The sequence below is a fragment of the Melozone crissalis genome, unplaced genomic scaffold (assembly GCF_028551555.1).
Source record: "Melozone crissalis strain CALT ecotype California unplaced genomic scaffold, PUWL_Pcris_2 ptg000020l_1, whole genome shotgun sequence".
Taxonomy (NCBI): domain Eukaryota; kingdom Metazoa; phylum Chordata; class Aves; order Passeriformes; family Passerellidae; genus Melozone; species Melozone crissalis.
In genome coordinates this window covers 1,215,595-1,235,705 of record NW_026535798.1, presented here as the reverse complement: position 1 = coordinate 1,235,705, position 20,111 = coordinate 1,215,595, and the positions used below count along the sequence as shown (strand labels likewise).

At 46.6% G+C, this 20,111-nt stretch overlaps 1 protein-coding gene across 1 annotated transcript in view; it reads right to left on the bottom strand.

Annotated features, from left to right (window-relative positions):
• Window positions 1-20,111, bottom strand: part of LOC128937664 (CUB and sushi domain-containing protein 2-like) — a 139,811-nt gene that overhangs the window by 116,676 nt on the left and 3,024 nt on the right. Inside the window, exons 3-6 of the mRNA XM_054277459.1 lie at window positions 14,885-14,962; window positions 7,874-7,961; window positions 6,536-6,660; window positions 3,232-3,353 (exon numbers count right to left, since the gene is read on the bottom strand). Of these exons, the coding sequence (XP_054133434.1) occupies window positions 3,232-3,353; window positions 6,536-6,660; window positions 7,874-7,961; window positions 14,885-14,962 (413 nt within the window). The remainder of the gene's footprint in view (window positions 1-3,231; window positions 3,354-6,535; window positions 6,661-7,873; window positions 7,962-14,884; window positions 14,963-20,111) is intronic.

Sequence of the window (20,111 nt, the reverse complement as noted above, 5' to 3'; positions counted from 1 at the left end):
ACCTTCCCAAAGGATTTGGTGCTTTCCTCCCAACCCTCCCTGCTCCAGGAGAGCTTTTCCCAACCTGGAAATTAAAGTTTCTACCATGAAACACCTAAAACCAAAAGAATCCCTTCAAAAAGTGACATTAATTGAATTAATTAAAGCTATTTATCATTTCAAAGGCAATGGGATCTCCTCTTCCAGCTGACAAATTTCCATATTTCTGGGGATGATGGAGCAGAACCTGCGGTTCCTTGGTGGGAAATCCTAAAATTAATGGATTTGACCAATTCCAATCTCCTTTAGGATTTAGGAAAGCAGGGAGAGCTGTGGCCTTCCCACAGGGGTTGCTGATTTTTTCTTCCCTGCTTCAGGAGAGGTTTTCCCTCCCTGTAAACGACACTGAAACACCTAAACCCAAGAAAAATCCCTCAAAACCTGACATTAATTGAATTAATTAAAGCTGTTTATCATTTCAAAGGCAAAGGCAATGGGATCTCCTCTCACAGCTCAAAAATTTCCAAATTTCAGTGCAGGATGGAGCAGAACCTGCAGTTCCTTGTGCTGTGGAATCTCTGATCCAAGCTGGGAAATCTTAAAATTAATGCATTTGACCAATTCCAATCTCCTTTAAGATTTAGGAAAGCAGGGAGAGCTGTGGACTTCCCAAAGGATTTGGTGCTTTTCTTCCTTGCTTTAGGTTTTCCCTCCCTGTAAACGACACTGAAACACCCAAACACCTCAAAAAATCCTTCAAAAATTGACATTAATTGAATTAATTAAAGCTATTTATCATTTCAAAGGCAAAGGGATCTCCTCTCACAGCTGACAAATTTCCATATTTCTGTGGATGACAGAGCAGAACCTGCAGTTCCTTGTTGGGAAATCTGAAAATGGATGGATTTGACCAATTCCAATCTCATTTATGTACAGGTATGACAGCCCTGGCCTGGGAATGATCAATCCCTGTCCATTTTCCCCTGGCAATGGGAATTGTTTGGTGCCCTCACAGCTTTTTCCAGTCTCACCCCATTACAAGGAGAGCCAGGGCTCATATTTAAATTTAAACCAGTGCAAAAATGTCAATAAATTCACAATGCTGCATAAATAGCATGAGATAGACCCAAACCTCACTCCTCTGCCCTTGGGGGCTGAAATCCTGCTGGATAAAGGGGAAAAAATTGGGAAAAATCAGCATTCCTGGCACAGCCTCCCTGCCCCGATGAGCTGGGCACCTCCCCACACCAGATATCAAAGGGGCTTCGATTGCAAATAATTACACTCACTTTTAATTACAACCCTGAACTAAACGAGCCTTCAGCAGGGAGGGAAGGGCAGGGATTTCAGGACAGCTGGGAAAACACAGGGAAGAGTGTGTGGGGACAGAAACTGAGCCTGGGGGGCTGAAAACCCCCGAATGTGAGAGCGAGGAGGGGCTGGAAAAGGTTTCCCTCTGGATCCCAAAGTGGAAAGGGCTTGGAGCAACCTGGGATAGTGGAGGGGTCTGGATGTGTTTAAAGTGTCTGGATGTGTTTGAAAGTGTCTGGATGAGTTTGGATGTGTCTGGAAGTATCTGCATGAGTTTGGAAGCGTCTGGATGAGTTTGGAAATGTCTGGGTGAGTCTGAACATGTCTGGAAGTATCTGGATGAGTTTGGAAGTGTCTGGATGTGTTTGGATGAGTCTGGATGTGTCAGGAATTGTCTGCATTTGTTTGGATGTATCTCGATGTGCATGGGTATGTTTGGAGGTGTCTGGATTTGTCTGGATGTTCCTGGATGTCCTTGGATGTGTCTGGAAGTATTTGGAAGCATCTGGATGTGTCTGGATCTGTTTGGAAGTGTCTGGATGTCTCTGGATGTTTTGGAAGTGTTTGGATGGGCCTGGAGGTGTCTGGAATTGTTTGGACGTGTCTGGAATTGTCTGGAAGCACAGCTACCTTTCAGGGGTTGTGGAGGGTGATGAGGTGACCCCTGAGTGTCCCTTTGTCCAGGCTGAGCTCCCTCAGTGGTTCCTCAAAGGGTTTGTGTTCCCCAGCTCAAGAATCCCAACATCCCTCCCAAACTGAGGGCCCAGAAGCACAAGCACCTCTCAGGAAGGTGATGAGGGCACCCCTAAGCCTCCTTTTGTCCAGGACAAACACCCCCAACTCCCTCCGGGGTTCCTCACAGGGTTTGTGCTCCCAGCCCCTCTGATCAGCTCAAGAGTCCCAAAATCCTCCCAAACTGAGAGTCCAGAAGCACAGGCATCTTTCAGGAGCTGCAGAGAGTGATGAGGGCACCCCTGAGCCTCCTTTTGTCCCTCAGTGGTTCCTCACAGGGTTTGTGTTCCCAGCCTCTCTGGATGAGCTCCCAATGTCCTTTGCAAGCTGAGGGCCCAGAAGCAAGGGAACCTTTCAGGGCTGTGGAGGGTGATGAGGTGACCCCTCTGAGGGTTTCTGAACCCCTCTGGATGAGCTCAAGAGTCCCAACATCCTTCCCAAACTGAGGGCCCAGAAGCACAGCCACCTTTCAGGAGCTTTGGAGGGTGATGAGGTCACCCCTGAGTCTCCTTCTGTCCAGGCCAGCTCCCTCAGTGGCTCCTCACTCAGGGGTTGTGGAGGGTGATGAGGTGACCCCCGAGTGTCCATCTGTCCAGGCCAAGCCCCCCAGTTCCCTCAGTGGCTCCTCACTCAGGGGTTGTGGAGGGTGATGAGGTGACCTCCAAGTGTCCATCTGTCCAGGCCAAGCCCCCCAGTTCCCTCAGTGGTTCCTCACTCAGGGGTTGTTCAGGGTGACGAGGTGACCGCCGAGTGTCCATCTGTCCAGGCCAAGCCCCCCAGTTCCCTCAGTGGTTCCTCACTCAGGGGTTGTTCAGGGTGACGAGGTGACCCTCGAGTGTCCATCTGTCCAGGCCAAGCCCCCCAGTTCCCTCAGTGGCTCCTCACTCAGGGGTTGTGGAGGGTGATGAGGTGACCCCCAAGTGTCCATCTGTCCAGGCCAAGCCCCCCAGCTCCCTCAGTGGTTCCTCACTCAGGGGTTGTTCAGGGTGACGAGGTGACCGCCGAGTGTCCATCTGTCCAGGCCAAGCCCCCCAGCACCCTCAGTGCTTCCTCACTCAGGGGTTGTGCAGGGTGACGAGGTGACCCCCGAGTGTCCATCTGTCCAGGCCAAGCCCCCCAGCTCCCTCAGTGCTTCCTCACTCAGGGGTTGTGCAGGGTGACGGGGTGCCCCCTGAGTGTCCGTCTGTCCAGCCAAGCCCCCCAGCTCACCTTGGCGGGGTTGAGGGCGGTGATGACCCACACGCAGTAGGCGTTGTTGTCGTACTGCACGGGGTAGTTGGGGGACGTGATGACGCCGCTGGGCCCGCGCAGGTACGTGTCACACATCCTGGCTGGGGACACAAACGGGGACACTCAGCGCTGCTGGGGGGGCAGGAGGAGGGATGAGCTTGGGATGGAGGTGGGAGGAGGTGGAAAAGGGAAGAGGGGGGAAAAAATGGAGAAGTTGGTGTTTTCACAGCCTACACTGCTCCTTTTTTACACCCGGGTGGTGAAAATGAGGGGTTTCTCTGTGAGGACTGGGGCCATCAACCCTTGATCCCAAAAACCCCTGATCCCATCAAACCTTGACCCCATCAATCACTGATCTCATCAAACCCCGATCCCATCAATCACTGACCCCACCAAGCCCCAATCCTAATAGTCCCTGATCCCATCAAACCCTGATCCTATAAAACCTCTGATCCCATCAATGCCTGATGCCAACAATCTCTAATCCCATCAACCTCTGATCCCAACAAACCCTGATTTCACCCAAACCTGATCCCAACAATCCGTGATCCCAACAACCTCTGATCCCATAAAATCCTGATCCCATCAATCCCTGATCTCACCCAAACCTGATCCCATCAATGCCTGATGCCATCAAACCCTGATCCCATCAAACCCAGATCCCAACAACCCTGTCTCACCCAAATCTAATCCCAACAACCTCCGATCCCATCAACCTCCGATCCCATCAAACCTAATTCCCCAACAATCCATGATCCCAACAACCCCAAACCCATAAAACCCTGATGCCAGCAACTCCTGAACCAACCCAAACCTGATCCAAATAATTCCTGATCTGAACAAACCCTGATCCCAAAAACCCCTGATCCCAGCAAACCCTGATCTCACCCAAACCTGATCCCAACAACTCCTGATCATACCCAAATATGATCCCAATAAACCCCAATCCCATCAACCCATGATCCCAACAAACCCTGATCCCACCAAACCCCAATTCCATCAATCCTTGTTCCCACTTCCCCTCAGACCAACACCCAACTCTCTATGCTCACATTGATTTATTTCCTTTTTTCCCCTCACAAAAACCCTTCCCCATCCAGGCCAGGAATGACACAACTCCTTCCTGATGTTCCCAAAAAACCCCATTCCCTTTCTTCCTGCACATCAAACCCCCAAAACACTGCACAGCCAGGATTTATTAGGTCATTATTAAGTATTTATCAGCTGGTTTCCTTCTGTGGGCTCAGAACTAAGGTGGCAACTCAGCTCTGCATCTTCAAAACACCTCAGGTAAAGGAAAAACTGGAAAAAGTGCTTAAGCAGGGAAAATTTTGCCTGTGGAATGCCTTTGATGTAATATTTAGCTGAAATATTCCACAAAAAAAAGGTGGGGAAAAACATCCTGGTTCTGGAAATAGCCTCTGCTGTGATAGAGCCTCAAAATTAATTTATTGTTGAAGTTTATTTATTTATTTAAATGTATTATTTAATTTTGGAGATGTATTTGCATTTTTGGAGTCTGCAAAGGTTTTTTTTCTTTGTAAAATACAGAAAATCATCTCCTGGCCAAGCTGTGGGAAGAGAACTTTCCCCCAAAGTTTTCTCACTGGAGATTAAAAAATTATTGAAGCCCAAGGGGTTAAAATCTGTGACTGACTGGAGAATTTGAGAGAAACACAATTTTAAAAAATGGCACAAACTGGGAGAAAAATTGGCAGAAAGCTGAAATAAAATTGAAACTTTTTAAATAGAAAAAAAACCCCCAAAATATGAAAGTCAGCAGCTAAAAAAATTAAGTTGATTCACAGAAACAGAATAATGCTGGCAAATCCTTTCTTATCTCTTGTGGGAGGACACCATAAATTTCCTTTACAGTGTCACATATTTATGCCAAATATCCTCTTACACTGATTCAATTTATTCCAGGCTTGTTTCAAGAATTACATGGGATTCCAAAGCCTTGAAAAAATCTGCAGATGAAATTAAAGAAAAAAAGAACCGGGGGAAAAAAAACCCTATTTATGATTTTAAGAGCTTTAAAGGGATTCAATTAAAAATATTACAAGTTGTTCTTTATTAGCATTACAAATATCACAATGTGACATTTCGGAGAGGGAATGAAAACAAAATGGCCAAGGGCAAAATGGGAAAAATGAGAAAAAAATTCCATTCCCTGATGGCTCATGGCACAGGATGAGGCTCCCGGGGAAGCACAGCCCCAAAATTCCACATTTCCAGTTAAAAATCTCCCTCCAGCTCTGCTTTTCCAGGTTTTATTCCTGTCTTTCCTCTTACAGGAGAAGGAGGAGAGGGGAGAAAACACCTGGGATGAGGAGAGGGGTGATCCTGCTCAGGTTTGACATTCCTGAATTAAAAGAATGTTCTGGAGAGAGAGAAAGGAAGGGATTTAGGGATATTCATGGAGGAGTCTGTGAGGGGAAAAGGAGGTGCAGAAACAGGGGCTGAAAAAACCTTTAAAGTGAGGGTGAGAAGGCCCTAAGGAAGATTTCCCAGAGAAATTTGGATGCCCCATCCTTGGAAGTGTCCAAGGCCAGCCTGGGATGGGGAAGGTCTCCCTACCCATGGAACAACATTTTCCTTAAGGTTCCTCCCAACCCAAACCCCTCTGGGACTCTGACCTGGCCAAGGAATGACCTGAGGGCAGGATGGGTGAGAAATGGACAGGAAGGAGCTGGGAATTCCCAAAAATCCCCATATCCAGCCAAACTGAGCCCCTCAGATTCCCTCTAAATTCCTGGGAATGTCCAAGGCCAGCATGGAGGGACAGTGGAAGGAGCAGGATTGTCCAACCCAAACCATTCTGGGATTATTCGACCTGAGGGGAGGATGGGTATGGAAAAGGGACAGGAAGGAGCTGGGAATTCCTACAAATCCCAAAATCCAGCCAAGATGAGCTCCCTCAGACTCCCCCTGAATCCCTGGGAGTGTCCAAGACAAGTGGAATGAGCAGGATGGTCCTCAATATCCCTCCAACCCAAACCATTCTGAGATTCGACCCGAGGGCAGGATGGATGATGGAAAAGGGACAGGAAGGAACTAGAATACCTAAAAATCCCAAAATTCAGCCAGACTCCCCCTGGATCCCTGGGAGTGTCCAAGGCCAGCTTGGAGGAACAGTGGAAGGAGCAGGATGGTCCTCAATGTCCCTCCAACCCAAACCATTCTGAGATTCGACCCAAGGGCAGGATGGGTGATGGAAAAGGGACAGGAAGGAGCTGGGAATTCCCAAAAATCCCCAAATCCAGCCAGGCAGAGCCCTCACCTCTGCAGACAGGCCGGTGGTCGCTCCAGGCCACAATGATGTCGCTGACTCTCTTGCAGGTGATGCTCTTGGAGCCCTGCAGGTCGTAGCCCTCGTTGCAGGAGAACTGGATGCTGGAGCCCAGCCTGGAGAGGGGACACAGGGGACATCAGCCTGCTCCTGCACCCCAGGATTTGGGGCCAGGGCCATCCCCTGGCCCTGCAGCCAGCAGGAAGGGAGGAGGGACCAGCTCTGCCTCCCTTCTGCTGTGTCTGCCCCAGATGCTGATGCCCAAATCCCAAATTTTAGTGACATTTCAGTGGGAATTTCATCCTGGGAGAGGACGTGCTCAGCGGACATTCTCATAAAGTGAAATAAAATTCTTTATCAACTGCTGAGAGTTCTGCTCTTTGTTCTGTGGTTTGGATTCTGAGCTTTGTTCACTGGGGTAACACAATCAGCAGCTGGGAATTCATCCCGTGGAATTTAGGGACTTTATGGGATTCCCTTTCTTCTGCCCTCTCTCCTTTGCTGGGTTTGAGGAGAATTTGACAGACTGGGATTTGATTGAGAGGCACTTTCCATGAGCAAAACAGCTCCTGGAATCCCAAATTTTAGTGACATTTCAGTGGGAATTTCACCCACAGCTCTGAGAGAGGACACATTCAGAATTCTCATAAAATGAAATAAAAATCTTTATCAACTGCTGAGAGTTCTGCTCTTTGTTCGGTGGTTTGGATTCTGAACTTTGTTCACTGGAGTAACACCATCAGCAGCTGGGAATTCATCCCATGGAATTTAGGGACTGTTGGGATTCCCTTTCCTCTGCTTGGACTTGAGGAGGATTTGACAGTCTGGGATTTGATTGAGAGACACTTTTCATGAGCAAAACAGCCCTGGGCAGCAGAATCAGATGAAATATTGATTCCCCATGGCCACCAACAGCTGGGGCATCCCTGCAAAGCAAAACTGGGAACTGGAAAGGAACAACAGCTCTGGTTTAAACTTCCTAAGCCCCAATTAGCTGGCACCACACAGGCTCAGTGACAAGGAACCTCAGCCACCTCAAATTCTCTAAGGGCAGGGCCATGCTGGGGTTTGAGCTAATTTGAAAAGTGATTTCTTTCTTTTGGCCGTTTCAGTTTTTCCAGGGGAGGGATGACAGCACAAAACCTGGATTGGGAAAGGATAAAAACACTCCAAGAGATCTTTGTGGAACAGCACACACAGGAAGGGTTTTACACACGTGTTCCCCAAAACTGGGCAGGATTTTGGGAGGGGGACAAAGCAAACAGAGCCCCCCCACACCAGGAGCACACCCAGGAGCTCATGCACAGAACACACAGAAAATATTCTTACCTAAAATCGTTGCCTATCCTTTTACCTCTCTCGGGAATCCCAGGGTCTGGACACAAATTATGTCCCTGGGACACACCAACCTGAGTTACTACAAAGCAAAAAAACAGCACATACAGACACAGAATAGCAAAAGGAACAATTCTTTCAGCAGCTGGCTTGGTGAATGTGGCGAGAAAAATGGCAACTGGAAGCTCAGAAACCTCAATGTTTTATTCCACAAAAACAACAGCTTTGGAAACAAATATCCTGCTCAGTTTACACACCTGAGTGTTTTCTAGGAAATGCCAGCTAGGGACACAGTTTCCCCTCCATTCCACTACAGAAATACCTCTGGATAAGTTGATTTTTGGGTATTTTTTTTCCATTCTGCTAAATGACACCAATCACAGAGCCTGTTTGTTATGATTAAAGCCCCACCTGCCACCCTCCAAGGTGACCTCAGAGCCCTCAAAAACCCAGCCCAGTGTGCCAGGGAAAGAAAACAACTCCATGGAAAGGCAGGGAGTGATCCCAGGAGGGAAAAACCAAGCACAGAACGAGAGGGAGAAAGGAGAGGGGGATGCAAGTCGAGGGTTTGAAAGCCAAGTCATTTAGTTGGAACATGGAGAAAAATTTATGGAGCAACCTGGATGCCAACAAACATGAAATCCATGGGGTGGTGGCCAGCACTGCAGAAAGCTCCCAGCTCCACCCTCCCCATTTCCAGCCCTCTCACGGCACAAAGGAGGGTTCAGGGTAGGGGAACCTGGGGGTCCCTCAGCCCTGGCACAATCCTGATTTCCAGGCTGAATTCCAGCACAGCAATAAAGGACAAAAGGGGGATTTTGCCACAGGAGCTCGATGGGATTTGGTTTTCTTCTCATCCAAACCTACAGCATGTTTCTCAGCCAAAAAAACTCCATTCCCTGATGGCTCATCGCACAGGATGACGCTCCTGGGGAAGCACAGCCCCAAAATTCCACATTCCACATGCTGAACCACTGAAAGAACCCCAATTTCCATTCCACCTCTGCCCAGCACTGGATTACAGGGAAGAAAATCCCAATTTTATTCCAAGCATGGTGCCCCAAAGGAGGAGGGTGACACTGAGGTGACACCAGCCCCTTTCTCATGGCTCAGCAGCTGGAGCCCTGCAGGGGGAATGGGAGAATCCATGGGGAGAATCCACCCACACTGGACACACACAAAGCCAGGACCATCCAATATTTGGAATTAACCCCTGGTGCATCATCCCCAGCTACAGCTGTTCCTACAAGGAGGATGCTTCCCAATTTTGCTGATCCCAAAAATATTCCAGCTTCTCCTCAGCACTAACACTCTTCTGATGCCCTTTATGTTCTTTATAGGAATTTCCTTTTTAAGGCCCATTTTTCCTCCCTTCCCACCGTGCTGGAGCAGAGATGGGGCTGGGATTGTCCCCACAGGATGCTTTGGTGCTCACCTGTCTGTGTGGGAGGGCACAGAGCCATGGATTCATGGAAAACAACATGTGAGGTATTATTTTCCCATTTTCCATGTCCATAACCTGCCACAAACATATTTTATGAAAAATCCTTTCGTTAGGATCTTTTCTCCTGAGAAGCTGGGAAGCTTCAGCTTCTCCATGTTTTGCTGCTTTGGAATGTGATTTGGAGAACTGTTTACTCAGCATGTGAAATTGGTTTTATTTGATGACCAGTGACAGCCACCTGTGTCAAGGCTGTGAGCAGTCACAAGATTTTATTTCCTTTCCTTGAAATTTCCTTCCCTTCCTTCTGATGAAATATTTTCTTCTATTCTTTAGTATAGTTTTAATACATCATTTTCTTTTAATAAATATATATCATAAAATAATAAATCAGCCTCCTGAAACATGGAGTCAAGATTCTCATCTCTTCCCTCATCTTGGGATCCCTGTGAACACCACCACAATAACCCTTGGTAAGCTCAGTCAGCAGCAACCAAGCAGAATTTGACATCCCTACATTTTCTATAACTCCAAACTTTGCTTTGCCACTTTTCACCAGCCCAGAGGATTCCAAATCAGGAATCAGGAATGAATTCAGTGAAGGAAGGGAGAGCGCATGGATTCTACTCCCAGCTTCTGACAGGAAAAGTTTGGCTGAACGGAGTCCCCAGGTGCCACCACCATCCTTGGGTTCCTTCCCTGCACCCAGAGGTGATGCCTGTGCACAAGCAGCTCCAAAAAAAGGAAAATTCACCTCAGGATGAGGGACCCAATGAGAGTTTTATGTCCCAAAGCCATGTAGGAGTGAAAGACAGTGCTCAAATTCTTGATTTTCCTCTGTAAAAACCTCCCTGACCACACACACACCTGTAACAACCACACACACAAAGCCAAGACCACCCAATATTTGGAATTAACCACCTGGGAACTCTTCCTCAAAGGAAAAATCCAATTCCCACAGCAAATTCCTCCTCCCATGGTCAAATCCCCCTCAGATCACCCCTTTTGTACCCCCAGAGTGGGCACTGCTGCCACTCCCAGTGATTATTTCCCATATCAGATAAAAATGGAGCCTGGAATTCAAAATTTTGGGAAGAAACAATCCCAGACCCCAGGAAAACAAAGAGAAACAATCCCAGATCCCCAGAAAAACCAAGGCCCCAGAGGAGAGTTTGTCACCCCCAATGCTGAGGCCCAAACCCAGCTCATGTCTCATTAGTGGAGATTCACTAACACCTAAAAACACGAACAGATAAAGCAGAGAACAGGGAAGATAAAGCTGAGGGAAGATATCTCCATATCCTGGGAGTTGGGGAATTTCTCTTTTAAAGAAAGTGAAAGAAAAGGAGGAGATGAATGAGATGCTAATTTACAGAAATTTTTGTTCTCTAGCTTTTGTTTTGAGCACACACACACACAAATAGAGGAGCCCGAAGGTTACAAAATGGATTTGTCATGCTGAGAATTTGCTGTGTTCACCTTCCCAAAGTTTCACCTGGGCTGGGCCATTCCCAAATAAACCCCTCAAGATTACTAGAAAAAAATTGTGATGAACTGCTCAATGTCTGCATTAGAAACTCAGGAATTCTCTCCCCCAACCATGGGATTGGTTTTCCATCCCCTCATCCTCCTGATTTTTTTCAATTTCTCCCTCCTCATGAATTCAGTGACAGCCAGTTCTGATTGTTCAGTTTGCCACTGTTAAAATCCTCTTTAATTTTATTTCTCATAATAAAAAAAACTTCACTGACAGATTCCCAAGGGACAATTTCTCACTGAATTTCAGAACTACAAAATAAAAGCAGCACCTAAAAAATAAACAATTTGACAAAGCCCCAGCATTTCTCAGCATGAGGAATTCAGTGAAAGGAGATGATGGGAAAGACTCCAGCAGGAATTAGATGGTTTAAAGGGTTAATCTGAGTGGTCACACCAGGGTAATTCCATGCAAACTTCTGGGAAAGATCCCAAAAACCAGACCTGAGAGCTTGGAGCTGATTTAGGGGTGCAGGGCTCACCCCAACGAGGTCCTGCTGCATTTCCAACCCCCAAAGTTCCTTCAGCACCCAAAAAACCAAGGATGAAGTGATTCCAGAACCTCAGTGACACCAACCCAGACACTGAATGCCCCCAAATTTAACAACACCAAGAGTGAAAAGGTCACAGCCAGGTCCTGACACTGGGAAAATCCAATCCCAGCTGGGAATGTTCCACCAGGACAGCTCCAAACCCCAATTTCCCAGCTGGGAGTGTTCTACCATGAGAGCTCCAAACCCCAGCTTATTTCCCAGCTGGGAATGTTCCAGAACAGCTCAGAAGATGAAGCTTCACAAGCACTCCCAAAAGTGCAGAATTCCCAGAGCATCTCCAGGCTGTCCCACCCAAGATCCAGGTGGTTCCTGTGTCCCACAGACACCTCCCCAAAATCCAGAAATTCCTACACACTTGAGACCTAAAAACTGCTCAACCCACCCCAAAAATGACTTTGCAAAGGAGATTTTGACCGAGCTGGACACACACAGAATTTCCAGTCCTTCATCCACAAGGCCCCAGGTGGCTCCTTGTCCCACAGACACCTCCCCAAAATCCAGAAATTCCCACAGACTTGGCTAAGACCTAAAAAATGCTCAATCCACCCCAAAAAATAACTTTGCAAAGGAGATTTTGACCCAGCTGCACACACACAGAAGTTGCAGTCCTTCACCCAAGTCCTTCCAGTCCTTCACCCACAAGGCCTCAGAATGCTCCTTGTCCCACAGACACCTCCCCAAAATCCAGAAATTCCTATACACTTGAGACCTAGAAACTGCTCAACCCACCCCAAAAATGACTTTGCAAAGAGGATTTTGACCAAGCTAAACATGCACAGAACTTCCAGTCCTTCACCCAGGGCCTCTCCAGGTGGGCCTCACCCAAACACCACACAACCCACTTGGATGCTGTTTTTTAAACCCAAACCACCACAATTCCCCCACTGTGGGAACTGGAATATCCACACTTACACTCTGCTTTCAGTGCCAGAAACAACCTCCAAAACATGGCTTAAAATCTCAAACTATTTCTTCTACCTAATTTATTTGTCTCTCAGTATTATCTCCCCTCCAGAAGTGATTAAAGCAAGATTTCCAAATAATTTCACTGATGGTGAGCAGTACAAGGCACTTAATTATGATTTAAAACAAACACAATCCACTATAACTGAGCCCAAGAAGCACTTCCCCACAGAATATTGAATTTTTATGGATTTTTTCCCTGCAATAACACAAGCAGCTGTTACATCACTACATTTTCACACAAAACACACCAGGTTTAATCTGACCAGGCAATCCCAAACCCAAAAACCTGCAGGATTTAAGAGTGGATCCTTCCAGGGAGGATTTTAGGCCAAGTTTTAGCAAACAGCACTTGAAAATAAAATATTGCTGGTAGGAATAATCAAAAATAAAACAGGGACTTGAAGGCTGGATTTGATCTTTTCCAGCCTTTAGGATTTTGTGGCAGAGCTTTAAGTGATACCAAGAGACACAAAAATTCCTGAATTTCTGGTATTTGAGCCAGAGCAACTGGAAATTGCTCTGGAATAGGAAATTTCTTTGGAATTATCTGTGATGCAAACTCAGCTCGCGGAGTTTTGGGAGCACAGAGGGGCTCAGCCAACCCTGCAAATCCAGCAGGGAGCAGAACAGATGAGGACTGCAAAAAATAAAAATAAAAATAAAATAAAAACCTGATTTTCCTGGTGCCATCTCCTAGGGAATCAGCACTTCTGCAGCTGGGAATTCCCTGTGGGAGCAGAAGGCTCCAAAATAAGGACAAAATAAGAAAAATCCAGAGCTGATGGAGAGCAGGGCATGGAGAAGGAGCTGGAGGGTGACAAGGACCATGGAATGGGGCCGCCATCCCCATCTCCATTATTCCAGCTCAACAACTTCCAGCCTGAGCTGCCCTCAAGATCTGAGCTCCCATCTGGCAGCTCTGAGCCCCTTGGGATGGGATAAACCAGGCAAAGGGAATGAATTCCTATTTTTCCTCCTCAGAAGTGCAGGATCTGCAGGAAAGGGAATGCAGCTGCTGTGTCCTCTTCAACTCAGTGCATTAAAAATGAGTAAAACTGCTCCAAAGGCCATTCCCAGGAAGGAGAAATGGGAATTTTGTGTATTGTTAACACCACAATGCTTCATTAAATCAATGATTTCACTCCTTTGCCCAAAATTCCCCAAAATCCAGGGCAAAAATCCCCCCACTCCAAATTCCCCTGTGTCTCCACACCCAGCCAGGGGAATTTTCCAACTCAGTAAAGGGCACTGGGACGTTTATTCCAATAAATTCTTCCTGGCAAGGAATGTATCACCCAGCCAGGACTCCATTTTAAAGAATAATTCCCTTTAAAATTGAATTATTTTCCCCTGAACACACCCCAAGTGTTTTCTGCTCTGGAGATTTTGGGTTGTTTTTTACCTTTTTGGGCTTTGCTCCCAAAAAAACAGAGCCTAAAAATTCTCCTGGGAGCTGGGAGGGAAACTCTCCTTCCAGAGCCACGATTCTGATCCAGTCCATGCATTTTTCTGAATTTTGTATGCAAGATCCACCAGTTCTGCTCCAGTCCATGCAATTTTCTGAATTTTTTATGTAAAATCCACCAATTCTGATCCAGTCCCTGCATTTTTCTGAATTTTGTATGCAAAATCCACCAATTCTGCTCTAGTCCATGCATTTTTCTGAATTTTGTATGACAAATCCACCCAGCTGAGCTGTGCAAATGCTCCTCTCTGATGAGGGTAATGGGCTGTGCAACAAAATGAGTAATTCCAGCTTCTCCCCTAAAATCCATTTGGAAAAATGCTCCATCCTGCTCCCATTTGAATCCACATAAAATATTAACTCCCAGGCAGATCCCTCCTGTTTCATTTTAGAAAGAGCCCAAGATTCAGGGACAAAAACCACAGGTTTTGCTCCTGATTTGGGAAGAACCTGATGGGAAACTGAAATATTTCCCACCTGCCTGAGGGAGGCACAGCAGTGACCCCAATGTTCTGCTCCTGACACACCAAGCACTACACTTGAAAAATCAGCACTACAACCTGAAAAATCAGCACTGCAACCTGAAAAATCAGCACTGCAAACCCAGAATTATGATTTTTCTGCAGGGAAAATGAAATAAAACTCAAATAGAAAAAGGAAGACGATGTGACTGCCTCTGTAAATTTTCTAATATTTTGTTTTTAATGTTGCTCCTTATCCCTGCTCCTTATTTACAGCAATAGCACCGATCCCAACCCCAAATTTCTTAGTTTTTCCCACTAAAAAGAGCCTAAAACCACAACCCTGGAGCACAGAATCCACCAAACGCAGAAAATCCAAGCCTTGCGCCCTTCCAGGAGTTAGTAAATGCTTGTGACCAGAGCACTGGGAGGAGGGAAGTGATGCAGAAATGCAGAGGGAAGAGGGAAAAGCACCCAAACTTTTCAGAGTGGCGAAGTTTTAGAGATTACTGGAAAGTCCAATGAAATGTTCCAGGAGATTGTTATCAAAAAAGACAGTGAGGAAGAGCCAGAAAAACTTACACACTGATGTCTTCTGGTTGTTGTCCTTGCTGGGCATGAGTTTCACCCCTCTGGACTTGAGCTCCATCTGCTTCTTGACTGTAGGGGTGGGAAACAAAGGAAAAAAAAGAGGGAAAGGTTGAGCTGAGCTTCAGGGATTGTCAAGTTTTTATTTTAAAAATAAAAATGTGAATCACCCACATCCTGCATCCTTCCCTTTGGGATCAGCTTGTCCTGACTGCTCAAAACCAGCAGGGGTTTGTTTTTCCATGTTAGGGGTTTGGAGAGGGATTTGTTTTCCATGTTAGGGCTTTGGAGAGGTTTAATTTCAAAATAAAAATGGGGTCCAACCCCTCTGTAACCCACTAAAAATGGGAGACAAGCAAAAGGGAAGCTCTGAGGAGCTTCAGGATGCTGAGAGGAAAATGCTGAGCTGGTTTCCCCCAATTTTTCTGGAATTTATCCCATGAACCCATTACACAGCAGAGCCATTCCAGGGGAGCACTCAGAACCTAAAAACTGCAGAGCTGGTGTGAACAAACAGCAGGAAAATAAAATTAAACACCATTATTGGCTAAGGGAAATATTATCTTGGAGCCCCACACCTGGGGGACTCCTCCCCAAGTGCGACCATTCCCTCCCTGATCCAAAATTCCACCAGAAGAGGGGAAAGACCAGGAAAGGGAACAAGAATTCATCCATCTCCAAGGGCCCCATCCTTTTTCTCACACCAGGGAGCAGCAATTTGTTTTCCTGCTCTGGATTTGGCGGCTGCTTCCTCCACCCCCAGGGTTTGACAGAAACCCCACCTGGCAGAACCATCTGGGAGCAGCACAAACACCTGGATTTGGGATTATTGCAGCTTCCAGAGGCAGGAGTTGGGATAAAACAGCCTCTGCTGTGAGGAGCTGGGATAAAAGAGCAGGAATTGGGATAACCCAACAGGAATTGGGGTAATTCCAACAGGAATTGGGGTAATTCCAATAGGAATTGGGATAACCCAATAGGAATTGGGGTAATTCCAACAGGAATTGGGGGTAACGCAATAGGAATTGGGGTAATTCCCACAGGAATTGGGAAAACCCAGCCTTCATTGCAGGATTTGGGATAACCCAATAGGAATTGGGATAATTCCATCAGGAATTGGGATTACTCAACACTCACTGCAGGAATAGGGATAACCCAACAGGAACTGGGGTAATTCCAAGAGGAATTGGGATAATTCCAACAGGAACTGGGATAACCCAGCCCTTCCTGCAGGAACTGGGATAACCTAACAAGAACTGGGATAATTCCAACAGGAACTGGGATAACCCAACAGGAATGGGAATAACCCAGCCCTCACTGCAGGAATTGGGATTAAAAAGTCTCCACTGCGGGATTTGGGATAACCCAACAGGAACTGGGATAATTCCAACAGGAATTGGGATAACCCAGCCCTCACTGCAGGAATTGGGATAACCCATCAGGAACTGGGATATTCCAACAGAAACTGGGATAATTCCAACAGGAATTGGGATAACTCAGCCCTCACTGCAGGAATTGGGATAAAACAGCCTCCACTGCAGGAATTGGGATAACCCAACAGGAATTGGGGTAACCCAGCCCTCACTGTGAGAAACTGGGATAAAAGAGCCCCCACTGCAGGATTTGGGATAAAAGAGCCTTCACTGTGAGGATTTGGGAAAACCCAACAGGAATTGGGATTACTCAGCGTCCAAATCATTTTCTGGGAGCCCTTTCCTGACGAGCCAGCCCTTATCCTTGGAGAAACCCACTTCAAACCCTTCTTCCTCGTGTTCTTCATCTTGTCAGGCTTTCATCCCTAAATTAGCACATTCCTAAGACAAAGCTGTCAAGAAGAATTACCCATGTAACTAAAGAGGGGTTTTTTAATCGTGCTGAGGTTTTTTTTGGGCTTAAAAAGAACCTGTTTGGAACAGCTGCTGCAGGAGGCTCAGACAGGAGGAGGCTCCTTGAAGCTCACCTGAGGTGCTGCTTTGGGTGCAGCTTTTCACTCATCATTTCCTCACAGCTTTTGGCTTTCTCTTTAAATAAAGCAGCAAGAACTTCAAAAAAATTTTTAGCTGGAAAATATTCATGAGGAACAGCTGCTGCTGCTGCTCCTGTCTTCCTCAGCAGCTTCAATCTGTTCAGGGCAGCTGTCTTTTTTTATTAATTTAAGAAGGGAAAACTAATTAACAGCAGGCTGCTGTCAAAGCAAATCGAACTCTTTGTTTCTTTTTGCTCCAAATCCACCTGCAAGTGCAGCAGGAGGAAGAAAAAGCAGCAGGGTTTGGGATGCCCCAAAGGTCCCACGTGGATGGGAATCACAGGAGATTTCCAGCCTGATCTCAAGGTTTTTAATAAATGTGATATCAATGGATCAAAAAAAAAAAAAAAAAAAAGGATTGGGGCTGCTAAAACTCCCATTTTTGGGGTAAAAATCTATTTCTGCTTCAGATAAAATAGTGACAGACATTCCTGTAGTGATTTTCCAGCTTTTTCCAAGTCAACACAGGGATACCCCAAAATTCCCTCCCACGCAATAAAATCCAGGCAATTCCAAGTTTCCAAGGCTGAATTTGGATTTTGGTTTGAATTTTCCAAGGATGTGGGTTGGGACCCTGCAGCCTCCAAGTCTCTGCTCTGTGGCTGTGCTTGGGGGTACGAGCAGCTTTACAAAATAATCCATATTTTGGTATTCTCCACATCCTGCCCCCAGGGAATGTTCCCAACTCTCCACACAAACAAAAGCTCAGCTCGGATGATTTGTGCCCCACAAAGGGAATTTAGAGGCCAAGAAAAGCTTCCCAAGCTTTGGTGAAGCCCACCAGAGCTGATGGCGGCACCATGGATGGGATGAGAAATCCTGGGGAACTCCTCCATGAGGACACAGCAACCTGCAGGGATTTCCCCAGTGCTGAACATCCCAAATCCAGGAGAAGGTGCCAGAGGGTGCAATCAGAGGAATTTTAAGGTCTCTTCCAACCCAAACCACTCCAGGATTCTCTGGCATGGGGGAATTCAAAATTAGGATACAGCCAGGCTTGGAAATTTTTCAGGGACACATTTCTAACCAAGGTTCTCCCAGAGCCATCCCTGCCAGATCCCATCCAACAAACATCCCCCTCCAACCCTGTTCCTGATGGAAAACCTGGCTCCCAAACCCCTCAGCAATGGCAACAAGACACTCAACACTGAGCAGCAATCCCAAAATTCAGAGCCTGAGCTGCATCCCCAGGAAACATCTCCTCCCCTAATTGCACCGTGTCCCTTTCCAGGAGAATTGATAAAGATAAATTGGTGAAGATAAATTGATAAAGAGGGATCACTGCATCCTCTCCTCCTCATCCTTCATTTCGGAGCCCTAATGATGGAAGTCAGACTTTACAAATGACTCCATTTAGATCAGAACCAGGCACAGCAAAGCACCACTTGTTTCGTGCTTTTTAAAAAAAAATTAAACAAATAAGAACAATTCTCCCACTCCCTGCCCTCAAAAATCCTGTATTTGAAAATCTACTTTGTTTGTAAATTGGAATGTGGAGCAGTACTACAAAGGACTGTGTCAGGATAATTGGATGAACAGAAACTCCTGTTTTCTGGAGGCTTTTGCTGCTCACACACATCCAACAGATCTAATGGAATACTCAGCATCCTGTCAGATTTGAGAGATGACATTACAAAGCTCTGCCAGCATGGCAGGCAGGCCGGGCTGTTCCTTTCAAACCACTTCATGTTGCTCTAAATGAGGATTTAAGCAGACATTTATTTATTTTTAATTTGGAAAACAGTGTTTCAGCAACAGCAACAGGAAAAAAAAAAACTATTCCATGAAGCTCTGCTCTCCTTGTTGGGGGAATTGCTGTTAAATCCAAATCCTGCCTGGATCTCTCCCTCCTGCTGGGATGGTTCAGAAGCAGGATGCTCACAGGGGTTCTTGGAGGTGAAGAGAAACCCCCTCAAATGAAACTCTTTGGAAAAATCCCTCTTCTGGCAGCCTGAGCAATGGATTTTGGGAATCAGAGCCTGCACAAGCACTGGGATTATCCAGAATTGCACTGGAGACTCCACAGGTCACATGGAAGGAGGCAAAAATCCCTCTGGAACCCAAGGGTGTGATCCAGGGTGAGGAGGGGGAGATCCAAGATGGGAAATGGAAGATCCAAGATGAGGAGGGGAAAGATCCAAGATGAAAAGGAGAAGATGCAAAATGAGAAATGGAAGATCAGGATGATGAATGGAAGATCAGGATAAAGAGTGGAAGATCCAAGATGAGGAATGGAAGATCAGGATGAAGAGGGGAAGATCCAAGATAAGCAGTAGGACATCCAAGAAATGAAATAGAAGATCCAAGGTGAGGAATGGAAGATCCAACATGAAAAGGGGAAGATTGAAAATTAGGGGAAGATCAAAAACAAGGAGGGGAAGATCTAAAATGAGGAGTGGGAGATTCAAGATAAAGAGTAGAACATCCAAGATGAGAAATAGAAAATCCAAGACAAGCAGTGGGAGATCCAGGATAAAGAGTAGAAGATCCAAGATGAGCAGTGAGAGATAAGGATGAAGAGGGGAAGATCCAGGATAATGAGTAGAAGATCCAAGATGAGAAATGGAAGATCCAAGATGAGCAGTGGGAGATCCAGGACAAAGAGGGACGAAGATCTGTCCAAACTCAAGCCAAACTGATCCATCCATGGGTAGAACCACAGATCTACCCATGGACAGATCTGTAGACCAAAGCCATGGATGGGGCTGGGAGCACCCTGGGACATTGGGAGGTCGCTGCCCACGGCAGGGGTGGAACTGGGTGGGATTTAAACCCATTCCAAACCATTCCAAGACTCCATGACTCCCTCACCAAGCCATTTAGGTGTCTCTGGCGAGCAGCAGGGAGCTCCCCAGCCCCTCCCTGAAGGAGGCAGCTCTGTCCTGTGCAGGGCTGGAGCTCATCCCATTTATCTTCCTCCTGCGGGGAAGGGAAGCGGCCGGGGCGGGGAGATCGATAAAAGCTGCAATTATGTGTTGGTACCAATCAGCTCCAGAGCAATTAGGGAGCCAAGTTCTGCCATAAAACATGTGCAGAGAGGGGCAGCAGCCAGGGCAGCATTCCCATCTCTCCAATTCCAGCCTTTGCAGCTTTCCCAAAACCTTCTGATTTTATAAATTCCCACCCAGCTCCTCTGAGGGGGGGGACACTGAGGTGCTGCCACCTCACCTGATTAAAAACTTGTAGATTATTTTC